Source organism: Lethenteron reissneri, chromosome 24, assembly GCF_015708825.2.
Source record: "Lethenteron reissneri isolate LAM-NWPU_2019-01 chromosome 24, ASM1570882v1, whole genome shotgun sequence".
In the NCBI taxonomy this organism is placed as follows: Eukaryota; Metazoa; Chordata; class Hyperoartia; order Petromyzontiformes; family Petromyzontidae; genus Lethenteron; species Lethenteron reissneri.
In genome coordinates this window covers 14,921,853-14,935,161 of record NC_083802.1, presented here as the reverse complement: position 1 = coordinate 14,935,161, position 13,309 = coordinate 14,921,853, and the positions used below count along the sequence as shown (strand labels likewise).

Genomic DNA, 13,309 nt, shown 5'->3' with positions numbered 1-13,309 from the left:
CACGTAGAAGGAAAATAATAAAATAATAAAAATAAAACATAACATTCAGACTCTGTCTACTTGACAGACCTGTTCTTCACCTGAAGACGGCTGCTTGCGTTGTGGCCGAAACGTCGTGAGAATTATTTTATTATGTTTTATTTTTATTATTTTATTATTTTTCCTTCTACGTGACTTTACCGAAAGGACCAAGAAGATGAATCCCTGCAGTCACGAAAGAAGCTTTAAATCGAAATTTAACCTTCAGCTGAGCCCGCGTGCTCTACGCACGGTTTGTCTCTCAATGGGGAAGGATCGGACGACTTGAGATCGCAAGGGTCTATGGGTTCAAATCCAGTCCCAGGGTTCGATCTGCCTTTCGTCCCACCTGGGTCTATGTGATCGGCAGCCCACGGTAAACTAGACATCTTGGTGCGTGATCAGCAGCTATACTTTGCTAACGATGCATTGATTCGAAGGTTGACATTGCTTCCTATTCTCGCAAATGCATTGTTCGAATTGTGCTCGAGAGAATCGATTTTAAAAAGACACATTTACGGGTGACGACATTGCGCAACTTACATTTAGGCAGTTGGAGCTCACGGAAAATAAAACACTGCCGAGATGCGAATCAGACCATTGCCTTACACTCGTGTTCCAGTGTGCTTGCTTAGAACGTGGCTGCGTGTAACCATGAAGCAGTGCGGCGGAAACACTTTACAGACATTCACCTGATTAAATAAAGGACTATGATCTACAACCTTGCCTCTATAGCAATATAATCCAATGTGTATGTATGACCGTGCGCTCGAGGTGAAGCCTCCGTTCTGCGATGTCGTTATCTGCGAGATAACGGAGCCGGTATGTGGACCTGGTTGGTGGAACCACAGATCCCAGATTACCCCCTTTTCGTGCGAGCTGCCACGTGGGTACAGCCCAAGGGTGGCACAGTCGGGTTTTTTTTATAATCGGGTTTAATTGTCTTTTTATATTAAACCCGATCATCTGAGATTGGGAGAAATCCGGTTTAATTGGTTCTAATTGCAGAACCGCACTTATCAACGATGGGCTTCATCCATTACAAGCTATGGAACTCACTGGCGCCCACGATTGTGGAGGAGAAGCTCGTGTTCATCAAGACCAACCTGCCCGCCGCATTCTACGACTACCCCGTGCCCGACGGCCCCGAGTACGATAGCAGCACCGACGAGGAAGCAGCCCACGCCTATCAGAGTTTCGTATTCATTAAACCAGGTTTTATTTCCCGAAATCGGGTTTAATTGTATTAAATTAAAAACCCGAAGCCTGCCGCTGGAAAAATCGGGTTTTTTCCACCCATGGTACAGCCAAATAGATTCGAGAACGAGAAACCCGGCCGCCCCGATTCGCGAAGGACACAGGTTAAAACTGGGGAGGGTGATTTCACACTTACTTGCCTGGCCATGTTTCGCGAACAGTGACCCATTTCATTAGATTCAAGTGTCGTGTTGTTGTTGTTGTTGTTATGAATACACTTCTACATGCGTACCTGTACGGCTTTTTGTGGATCCACTGCTGGATGATGGCCTCCCCACACCGTGCGGTTTGTGGGGGTGATTTGACCATACTTCGCCATGCTAGATGAGGGCTTTCCCATGCAGCGAGGCCTGTTATGTGACTATACTTCCCCACGCTGGTCAGTGTTAGCTGTTGAAAGCAGGAAGCGTAGAAGTTGGAGCACAGAAGCAGAGTTGAACAGTGGATTTTGCTGCACTGCCGACTGCAGCCTGCCACGTAGCTACCGTGTACAGCATATGCATACGTACAGCGTTCCACCGGGTTTTCAAATGGGAGTTTACCAATGACTGAGGGCTACTTAAGAATCAATCCAAACTAAAACCCACTCCATCATGAGACCTCCTCTGCCAGTACCAAAATATAAGAATAGGTTTTCCCCCTTTTTTTTGGCAACAAAACTTAAACATTTTTACAAGGAATCATGTCTACATTAACCACGGTACTTGATATCAGAATGCAAACAAAAAACAGTGATAATATATGCAGTCTTTTTAAACTTATTGGTCCACACCAGAGACAGCTTTCTTTGGAGCCTAGTCTCAGAGGTCTAACACCATTTGAGACTAGACTTTGGTGTGGACCAATCAGTTTCAAAGACAATGCCAATATATTATCGGACTCATTTTTTTGTTTGCATTCTGACCACAAGTATTGTGGTTAATGCAGACATGATTCCTTGTAAAAAGGTTTCAATTGTGTTGCCAGAAAAAAAGGGGAAACCCCTATTCTTATCAAAGCCACTCCTTTCCAACGGACGAAGTAGACTGTGGTAATCTTATGATTGATCATTACTCGGTTTTACTTTCATGGCCATCTTGACCGGGTTGACCTTGTAAAATTGCCTATGTAGGCCTATAATTGCCCATGTAGGTAAGTTCTTACCAGCCAAAAAATTAACTCTGATTAAATGGAAGGTCATTTTGGGGGAGTATTTTGGAGAGAGCCTCCTCCAATCCCTCCACGTCTATCCACCCCACGGCAGAGAGTTGATCGCAGGTGTCGGGGTAAGGTCTGGATAATTCAGTCTCTCCCAAGACATCTGACCAGCGTGCATTTAATGTATGAGAAGGAGTTCTCTTAGATCTTACATAAGTATCAGCCCGTTTACTGCAATTTGCGAAAGCATGCAAATGCAGGGCTACACCTTCACCTTTTGAAAGTAAAATGAGTCTGCCGGTCAATTTATTTTAAGATGTCCAGTCTTTTTGTCAATCCACTGCTTGATAAGAAATTCCACACACCTTGTGGGCCGTGGAGAATATATAATCATACTTCATCCACGCTGGATGAGCCTGATGGCAACAGACAAGGGGGAGAAAAAACATCGATGAAACTTGCCTTTAATCAACTAAATTAAATCAGAAAAACTGTAGGATTCAAGTTTCAAGGAATAAAAAAAAAATCACCAACTGAGTTGACGTAATTTTCAAAAGTGTGGGCGTAAAAAAAAAAAAAACCCCCAATGATAATTTGCACGAAGACGACAGAAATCGGCGTAACTGGCCGGTCAGAATAAATGAACAGAACGCGCGTGCTCCTCTGATGCAGCAGCGCAGCGCGTTTGGGAACTTCAGCTCGGACACACCGAGAGCAACGGGGGCGTCAGAGGCACGCTGGCCGCCTATAAAGGCACGCGAAGCACCAAGCGCAGCTCCACAGCAACCGAGGCGACGAGCGAGAGATCGGCTCCCCGAGCCCCCCGCCCCGCCCGCCGCCCCCCTTTCTCTCTCCGCCTTCCGAGCGACGCGAGGCAACGAGGGATGAACGCGCGACAGAGTCGCCACGGGAGCTGAATGATTACGCGAAGCCTTCCTTCCGCCGCTTTTGTTGGGAAAAACTGCGCGTCCGAATATAAAGACCCCCGACGCCCTTTAGAATATTGCGAAGAAATTGGAATTGTTGCGAATGTTTGAGTGGCGAGGCATGCATTTTTTTGTTGCGTTTACCAATTACTGCAAAAGCAGATCCCTCCGCTGGTCAAATCCATGGTATTCGCGTGCCTAATTGTTCTGGTTGCTAAGCCTCGGGGTGTTATCGGTTTCTTTTTTTCCCTCAAGGAAGTGTTTGTGAAAAGCCCTTTGCTGTCCGTAGCGGCGACGTGTGGATCTGAAGGGAAGCCACCGCATCGATCACCGACGCGAGGTGAGTCGTGTTTTTGGTGTGACCGTTACGAGACAAGTTTTTGGCCGATTTCTATAATTTGTGCTTTACCTGTCAGACTATAAATTGATGTTATTGTTTTTCTTTGCAGACAGCCAGATCTCAAGGAGTAGATTTTTTTGTTAAATAGACATTTCTACGAATGAGTTAATCGTGAAATAGTGTACCCATTTTTGAATGACGGCTCTCATTTTTCGAGTCATTTTTCACATGCATCGGATTTGATTTACTGTCTCTGCAGCTGATCTGTATGTTCTTTATAAACGTAGATGCGTGCTGACACACGTATGGTATATATATATTTACAGACTCAACAAAAAATTAACCCGTGAGCAGAACGATATTTTTCATCGCGTGAAATTATTTTATGTATTTCAGCGATATACGCGGTTCAAATGTGCTTGCGTAATTTAATTGGGGCAAGCCAGATGGTCAACAGATACAAACGGAGCAAGGATAAAACACTACCAAATTTAAATGATAACAAAATGTGTACACGTCCAGCCTGTTTTTGTTTATGTCAGTCCACTGCTGGATGAATGCATCCCCACACATTGTGGGCTGTTAGCATTATATGATCATACTTCACCATGCTGGTCAGTGCGAGGTGAGGTAGGTGGGGGCAGGGCAGAAAAAAACTGCCCTCTGCTGCCCATGACGCCTATATAACGCCTGCCTTTGGGACATGTTGGTCACCCATCCAAGCACTAGATCCACGCTCAACCATGCTTAGCTACTGAGATCTGATGAGATTGAACGTATTTCAGGTGATTTGGTCAACGTTTACAAGCAGATAAGATCAGCGATAAAGGGCAATACTTTGAAAAAATACCATCTGAGGGTAAAGGCCCTCTGAATAATTTGGCAAACATTAATTTATCCTTTCATGGTTTGCTGAAGAAATGTCCAAATCCACCTCTTCCTTAGCCACTGCTGAGAATGTAGAAATGAAGACAGCTTGCTTGTACCCACGCACTGTTTGGGGTTCTCTGCTGATAAAGCTGCAATATACAGTACCTATATGAAAGAAAAAAAACTGTGGTATTTTACTCCACACTTGCAGAATATTTTTTTTCGCGAACCCTTTGTTACGTCTCACCAAGTGTAGACATTTGAGATGCCTGGCATAATCCATAAAATTGTGGTTTTTCACGTCGAGGAAAGAACATTTCCATAAAAATATTTTGTGCGTGTTGGTTTTTAATGGGAGAATATTGAATCTTGATTTAAAGCTTTCGTGACTGCAGGAATTCATACTCTTTGGGTATTTCGGTAAAGTCATGGAGATTATCCACGTGACTTTATCGAAAGACCCAACGAGTATGGGAGAATATTGGTTTACACATTGTGTGTCCGGTCATCCTCACAGCAGCGGCTTTTGGCTTACCATCGAACAAAGACGGTTACTGCATCGCGCGCTTCAGTTACGCTTCTGCGACCGTCTGGAACGCTCTTCCTTCCGATATTAGGAAACCACTGGAGCTATGCACATTCAAATTTAGATTGAAAACAAATTTCTTTCGAACTACTTTTTGTGTTTAGTTTCTGATCCTTCCCTCGCACCTCCGATTATGTATGTATGTTGCATTTTGAACTTCTTTCGCACCGTACGTAGCCAACCGTGTTAATTGGAGGTGCAACCTCTATGTACGGTACAAAATAAGTTCAACATACATACATTCTGAGTCATTTTAATTTGATCTACATTCAGCATTGAAAATGCATCGAAAATGCTGAATGTATATCTAAATAAGAGAAATATCTGGCCGTGGACGAGAATTATATTTTGCTGCGATAGACGGCAAAGATTTGTGAAGCATTTGATGCACAGCTGCCGATGGATTCAAAGGATTATAGGTAAAGGAGCGACCCTACAATTGCTCGCTCAAGCCACTGCTGGTGGAGGGGCTCCACGAGAGGGAGCTCTAGAAGGTATTTGGCCTACTCTTCCATACTAGCCATAATTTCTGTAAAACGTGGGAATATTCACGCTTTACCCCACCAAAGGCGATCTTACCGATCAACTCATTGCTGTGCACCCATTTACACTCACGGATACACAGAGTCCCGGGGGAATTCTGGGAAATGTAACTATCGTTTCAAATAAACGACAAACTAAACTATTTTTTATTATTTTACCAGGTAAGGCCGACTGAATAATATAGCTCTTTTTCAGAAGCGACCTGGCCACAATTGATAGCCCAATAAAGTGGCTTATCATGTGGAAATTTATAGCAGCCAAATACTTTAAACGCGTGTTTCTAAATGTGGAGGGCAAATCCGGAGGACCCGGAGAAAAATCTACGCGACCATGGGAAGAGAGATTTGCAAACTCCAAATGTACAGGCGTCATGGTCGGGATCGAACCCACGACCTCCTGCATATTAGGCGAGGTGATTAACATATCCTAGCCACCGTGGCCCCCACGCTGCGGGAATTGAACCAAATCGGCCACCTCTAAATTGCAATTTCAGTGCTGCTAAATATTACAAGGTGGCATGTCTCAGAAAAATTTCGGAACAAATTGTCAACTGCAATGTGAGGGAGCTGGAATTAAAGCTTTTCATCAGCAATTAAACTCCAAGTTCTTACTATTGTGATGTATAGTTGTTATTAATATGGTTAAAATCTACTACAGACTGCAATAATCTTTCGGAGATTTAAGAAAGCGATTAAAATATTACATAAAAATGTAGCTGTTTATTGTGTATGTGTAATATAACAAGAACAAAAAAACCCCAGCATGGCACAGAAGATTAAGCAGATGCTGGATGAACATACAGCTTGCATGGGGAATGTCACATCTCGTTCAGATCATGGTCTGTTGTTTTCTTCCGCCAGGCAAAAACATTCGTCATATACTCCGAAGGACGTACCAGAACACATAATCTGTTACCAAACAAATCTCACGCTCCAAAAACAATATCGCACAAAGCAAAAAAAAAACATTTTGGGGATACTCTCAGGGCCCGCATGATATGTCTCTGTTGCTCAACCATTCCCTCTCGTGCCGTTCCACAGGCGACCGCTGCCAGGGCTGTCTCTTGCCAGTCGCGTGGGGGAGGGGGGGTATTCCCGTCCCTGATTGCATGAAAGCTGCTCCGCGTGCTCCAATTAAAGCACCGGCGCGGGGAGGGCGGAGAGGATGAGCGTGACCTCAGGGCCCGAGATGAGCGCAGTCACCGAACCCCCGCTGCCAAGGTCCCTGCTCATCTCCCTGTGCCGGGAGCTTCTCTCGGCGACCCTCGACGGCGCCAACAGCAGCAACGCGTCGCTCGGACACCGCCCGCCCGACAACTGCAGCGACGAGTTCGAGTCCGAGGTGCCCGTCGACGGGTCGCCGGCTCTGCGCATCATCATCTCGCTCGTCTACTCCGTCGTGTGCGCCGTGGGGCTCGTGGGCAACCTGCTCGTCTTCTACGTGATGCGCAACAAGCAGGCGCGCAAGAAGTCCACGATCAACTACTTCGTCGTCAACCTGGCCATCACCGACTTTCAGTTTGTGCTCGTGCTGCCCTTCTGGGCCGTCGAGACGGCGCTCGACTTCAACTGGCCCTTCGGCGACGCGCTCTGCCGCCTCGTGTCCTCGCTCACCGTGCTCAACATGTACGCCAGCGTCTCCTTCCTCACGGCCATGAGCGTCGTGCGCTACTGGGCCATCGCCTCGGCGGTGCACTCGCGGCCGCGTCCCACCGGCTGCTCCCCGCGCTGGATCAGCCTCGTCGTGTGGCTGGCGGCCACCGCGGCCAGCGTGCCCACCGCCGTGTTCTCCACGGCCCCCACGGTGTCGGGCGTGCCGCTCTGCCTGCTGCGCTTCCCCGAGGGCCAGTTCTGGCTGGGCGTATACCACGTGCAGAAGATCCTGCTCGGCTTCCTGCTGCCCCTGGTCATCATCTCGGCGTGCTACCTGCAGCTGCTGAGATTTCTGCGCCACAAAAACCCCGCGGGGGCCCAGCGGACCGGCCGGCGGTCGCGCGTCACGCGCTCCGTCACCGTCGTGGTGCTGTCCTTCTTCGTGTGCTGGCTGCCCAACCACGCCATCACGCTCTGGGGCATCTTCGTCAAGTTGGGCGCCGTGCCCTTCGGAGACGCCTTCTACACGGCGCACGTGTACGTGTTCCCCGTCACCGTGTGCCTGGCGCACGCCAACAGCTGCCTCAACCCGCTGCTCTACTGCCTGCTCCGGCGCGACTACCGCCAGGCGCTCCGCCAGGTCTTCTGGCGAGCCCCTTCCTCGCCGCCCACCGCCACCACGCACACCTGCCACCTGCGACCCTTCTCGGGCACCTGCCGGCCCGAGCCCGAAGTCGACGACCTGCAGGCCGTCATCCAGCTTCAGCCCATGGACGGGGACGAGAAGGGGCAGCGGCGGCAGCAGCAGCAGCGCAACGTTGGAGTGGCGTGCACGTCACGCCGCAACCTGCACCCGCAGCACCTCCACCCCAACCGTCATCATGTCCAGCAGCAGCAGCAGCAGCTGGGGAGTAGGACTCAGTCGCAGCTCGCGCGCACTCACACGCGCCCGGGGGTGTACGTGGGTTGCCGGGACGTGGCCGTGTCGGCCTGCTCCACCACCACGTACCTGACCGGGAGTTACCGGTCCTGCGCGGAACGCGCCGAGCCACTGCCGGCCGTGGCATCGGTGGGGAACACGATTTACTGAAGGTGGCCTGAAGTGCACGGCACCGTTCGGTCCGACAAAAGTGGGCCCGGCCGGACGGCTGGCCGACCGTCACACGGAGCTGTGGAGGTCCAATGTCCCTGCGGTGTACTGCGTGTAGCTGAAGTTCAGTGTAACGCTGGGTGACGATGGACTTTGAAGAGGGGCCATACGCAGAGCACCGCGCCTTCACCTTGGGCCACGAAATGTAATTGCTTGTGTCTTATGGCCGATTTCCAAGCGTTCGCAGCACGTGATAACTTGGGGAACGATCAGGGTGATAGATGTTAGGAACACGTGTGACGGTCTAATGTAGCTGTTTTGGCTATGCCGGAGATTGTACTGTATATACAGGGTTTGGCATAACAAGAACGTATTCGGCATACCTGTGTATCTTTTCCTGGAATTTAGTGGTAACCCGCTGCACTGCAGGTGAAAATTCTCCACCTTTTAAGGGCGTGTCCGTGCGTGCGTGCGTGCTTGTGCGTGTGGGGAGTGGTTGTGCAGCGGTTAACACGCTAGGGACCCCAGTTCGATTCCTACTCACGGCCAACACCAGTGGTGATTATCTGAAGCAGTCCTGGGCCTCCCCTCAGTCGACTCAGCCTCAAATGAGTACGTTGGCGCGGTGTGTGAAAACATTGCCAATGGGAAGAAAAAGGCGGTCGGGCGTGGTGCTGGCCACCCACCCCCTTCATAGGTGATCGTGAACAGCACATGCCCAAACAGCCTGTTAAGGTTAGACGGGGGATCTTCGTCTTTTTGCGCCTCCGTGTCGGAGCTGAAACTGCAACATTGCGATTCGGGTCACATCATTCGAGCATAATGGATGCGCATGAAGTTATACCACGGCCGCCCACAAGTGGTTATCAGACATACATTTGACATGCTCTACATTCGCGCGTGCGCGGACTCAATATGTGGCCAAAACGAATTGTGGCTTGGTCACTGGCTGCTTGCTTTCAATTACCATTCCTGCGGTGGAGCAAGTCTTGCGCAGATATGAAGGAATTTCCCTAATATATGACGGGCTGTGGTATTAATGAGATACAATGCCGAGCCACACCACGCGAGACTGCCGTACGGTACTCGGGGTGGGGGGGGGAGGTGGGATGTAGTTTTTCTTCTTCTCCAAAATATATCACGATGCACTTTAACGACGTGGTGTTTGATCTTTGTTTCTGATCAGAAAAGCACCGAAGCGTCTGACACAGTCACCTAATGTATGTTAGTAAGTATGAATATAGCCCATCGGCTATTTATGTAATACGAGCATCATTGTGCGAATGACATGTTTTGCAAAATAACAGATGTTTTGCACATGGCCTTATTTATGACCCCCCAATCAAAATACAATTCATTATTAAATCATTATATATACACATATCGGTGGAGGTGGGGAAGGGGGGGTGGGGGTGGGTGCAGTGGTTTAGCACATTGTGCTAATAGCCCAGCGGTCTGAGCTTTATTCCTGCCTTTGGACAATATCAGTGGTGAGTGATGTCTGATCAGGTCTTGGGGTGCCCTCCTTCGCAAGCCCACACTAACCAGAATGGTGAAGTATGGTAAATAAAAACCTCCATGACTTATACGGCGTAGGGAGATTTTCACCGAGCAGCGGATTGACAAAGGGCTGTAAATTAATACAATTAATATTTATTCACATATCTAGAACATTATAAATCTTGTACAACTTTAAGGAATAATTTTGTCTGGCCGAAAACGACGTGGGAAATTTCGAGTATTTTGTACAGTATTTCATTTCATATGTTTCAATAATAAAGGTCGCGGCTGGCAGAAACGTGTGGCCTAGTGGCTGCGTGAAGCGATGTGAAAGAGTTCGGCACGAGTTCTATCCCCGCAATAATTACACAACCACTGAGCTTTATAGACGTGAGCGCTTCATCAATTGGGCAGCGCAACAATTGTATCAAATCATTGTCTTGTCATGTGCAACAGGTTTCGGGGGCCATTTTATACTCGCTTGAATCGCGCTGCTACTTGTCTTTAGCACATTGCATCGTTCCGCGCCACGAGGCAGCTGCTAACGCTGACCTGACCTTTTCCCAATGGTGCCGAAAATTGCACAGCCCCCTGAAATTATTCGCTGCTCAGCTCTTTAAAAAAAACTACCGACGTGATAGCATGCGAGCGTGTTTGGTCGGAATGTTATTGAAGTGACTTGTCACGGCCGACATTAGCCGCCGAGACAGCGAAGCGATACGTCGGGGGCATCTTGCGACCGCCGGTCAATTTCGTTTATAAAGTTGGGAATTAAAATATACGTGCAGGTTTATCGATAACGTTTCGGTTATTATTTTTGTTGAAGTAGTTGTTGCTGTGCGTTCCACCTTTGTGATTCCATTCAAGTGGTATGGATGTAATGTGGCAGCAGTGCATGATGTCTACTGCACAAATCACAGTGTGTGGCAATGAGAGAGGCCAACACTTTATTTTGCAGCCGAGGCTATTATTAGTACATTATCTTGTTCCCAAAATGTTTTGACTGTCCAATGTGGATGTGCCTGTAAGCGCACGCGCCTGTCTGCGTGTATGAATGTACATGTACACTCCGTGCTTGGCAGCTCGGACATAAACAAACACGTGGTTTAAAGTTACTTTTGCAAGGCTGCATTTTTATTTTGAAAATATTTACTATTATTTATTTTTCACGAGGCAGATATTGGTAAATAGCGTACTTCTGCAGTGAAAAACAATTTTAAAAAATGTAGGCGTGCAATAAATGCAGTGATTAATGGATTAAAATGCATTCTTAGGTCCTCGTTAAATGCATCAAATTAGGAAATTGTATATCACGCATATCATATGTTAATTGTATGGTAATGTTGCATTTAGGCTAATAGAACTAACGAAGGATTGTGCAAACAAGTTTTTTTTCAATAAAAAATTTAAACCACGTGGCAAAAAACACTTGGGCAAAAAAAGACATTCTTGAAATGAATCGTCACCCAAAATCACCGAGGAGGCAAATCGTTACACACCCACTACTTGTCAAGGATAAAGATCCAGCAGATGCATGTGGAAATGCTCATTATCCGATTTCGTGGGCAGCGCTAGCGTAGCGTTTAGCGCGCTGCGCTACGAGCCCAGCGACCACAGTTTGATTCCCACTCGCGGCCAACACCAGTGACGATTATCTGAACCGGTCATGGGCCTCCCCTAGGTCGACTCAGCCTCAAATGAGTACACAGTGTGGTGTGTAAACTCCCCCACTGGGGAGACTTCCCCCGGTCGGGCGTGGCGTTGCCCCCCCCCCCCCACCCCTCGTGCGCCACGCCGGCCTTCATAGGTGCTCCGCTTTAAAAGTGAGCCCTGACAATTGGTCGATGTAGAAAAACGGGATGAGAAGATCCGCAAGCTCCGAAGTTCACCCTTCCTGGACAAATGGAAGTGACGAGTCATACTGACGGACACGGGTCAGAATCACATCACACGAGGTTGTGTAAAATTAACCACGGGTGCCTGTTGTACGCAACTCGCAGTCAAGTGCCGTGGCCCCCCCAGGCTACAAAAGGTGACAGGCAGCCTTTATATGCTACACGAGAGTCGTCAGGGTCTGAATGTTGAGTGGAAATGCCAACTGCAACAAATTGAAACCTTTTTTGTTGATTCTCTGAGAGTTCAGAAGATTTCTCTGCAGTGCCTCGACATGCTCTGGCATTTGGTGCCATTTGAATATAAATCATAGTCTATTATTGCGCTGGCCTACAATGCCAAAGTGGCTTACATAACCAAACAGGTGCAAGCATAGCCTTACAAATTCTGCCCCAAATTGAAGCATTTATGCCATTTATTCCAATTGGTGGTAATCAACAAATATCGATGGGTTTGTGCTGCTCAGAAAAAAAAAATCGTCATGTCCAATGCAAATCGTAACATGTGTAAATATGTTGTATATTTATATAGTAAATGACATTGTTTCTGCCCCATCTAATAAATGCGTTTCTTAATAAATAAATAAAGCATCTCATTTCTCTCTTAGCCCGGCTTGGCTCTGCAACAAAATCAACGCAGATTTGTCAATGTCTCATTTCCTCTTTACAAGGCAGAACAATGCCATTCTACAGTACAGTATTTTTTAATGTTTGTATTCACTCACAGAGCGTGCATGCACGCACACACACACATATATAACTGACGTAAAGCTGTGTTGCTGTGTTAATATTGTGGCCAAATTGTGAGCAGTTTTTTTTTTCTCGTGGCAGTGGTGTGATGTGGCAGTGTTGCAGGGGAACTGGTCTCTTGGCCAGTGATGATGCTCGGCTGTTCGTGCAGTTGCATGGCATTTTGCAAATAATAAAAATATGATGTGGTACGCTGACCTTTTGTGAATGCCTTTGGTGCCAAATAAAAGGAGGATAAAGCGGGGGGGGGGGGGGTGGGTGGGAGTTGCGGTGTTACACGCAACGCATTGTCTCTGTGGCAAGATTAAGACGTTCATTGGCTCGACACTGGGGCTAGGCACAATGCCGAGTCGAAGAAGGCCACCCTCGGTCGCAAGCAACGGGCTCTGTGCGTCCTAACGCTTGAAGGGGAGAACGTCTCGAACGGTCCGGCCGTGTTTATGGCGGCTCAGGAGGGCCGGGGGTAGAACCCAACCTCCTGGATTAGAATTGCGTAGGCAAGAGACAGAGCGAGGGGCAGACCAGAGATGAGATGGAGAGTCAAGATCTGGGAGGATATGGCGAGCGTTGGTCGAAGGCAGGAGGATGTCGCAAAGAGGGCGAGAGATTAGGAGCAGACCCTCGCCACCTCCCGTATACACGGGCCGAGGTGAAGTGAAAGAAGGACGTGAGGCTGTATTAGGCTCTGGATCATGCGCGGGCAACGTTACGTGGAAACGTTTGGAAGTAGATGCCAGAATTGTATCTGGCAATATGAGCATTAGCCGATGAAATTCGAAAGCCAAAATATATCGTTTGAGTTGATGTT

At 48.0% G+C, this 13,309-nt stretch overlaps 1 protein-coding gene across 2 annotated transcripts; it reads left to right on the top strand.

Annotated features, from left to right (window-relative positions):
• The first annotated feature begins 3,258 nt into the window (after positions 1-3,258).
• Positions 3,259-12,662, top strand: LOC133346667 (relaxin-3 receptor 1-like). 2 transcript variants are annotated; one of them, XM_061558442.1, is made up of 2 exons: positions 3,259-3,678; positions 6,718-12,662. In XM_061558442.1, exon 2 carries the CDS (start codon positions 6,842-6,844, stop codon positions 8,357-8,359), a length of 1,518 nt encoding a protein of 505 aa, XP_061414426.1. In that variant the 5' UTR covers positions 3,259-3,678; positions 6,718-6,841; the 3' UTR covers positions 8,360-12,662. The 2 variants fall into 2 exon arrangements, with proteins under 2 accessions (XP_061414426.1, XP_061414427.1); XM_061558443.1 differs by lacking the exon at positions 3,259-3,678 and adding an exon at positions 4,846-5,628.
• Positions 12,663-13,309: the final 647 nt, after the last annotated feature.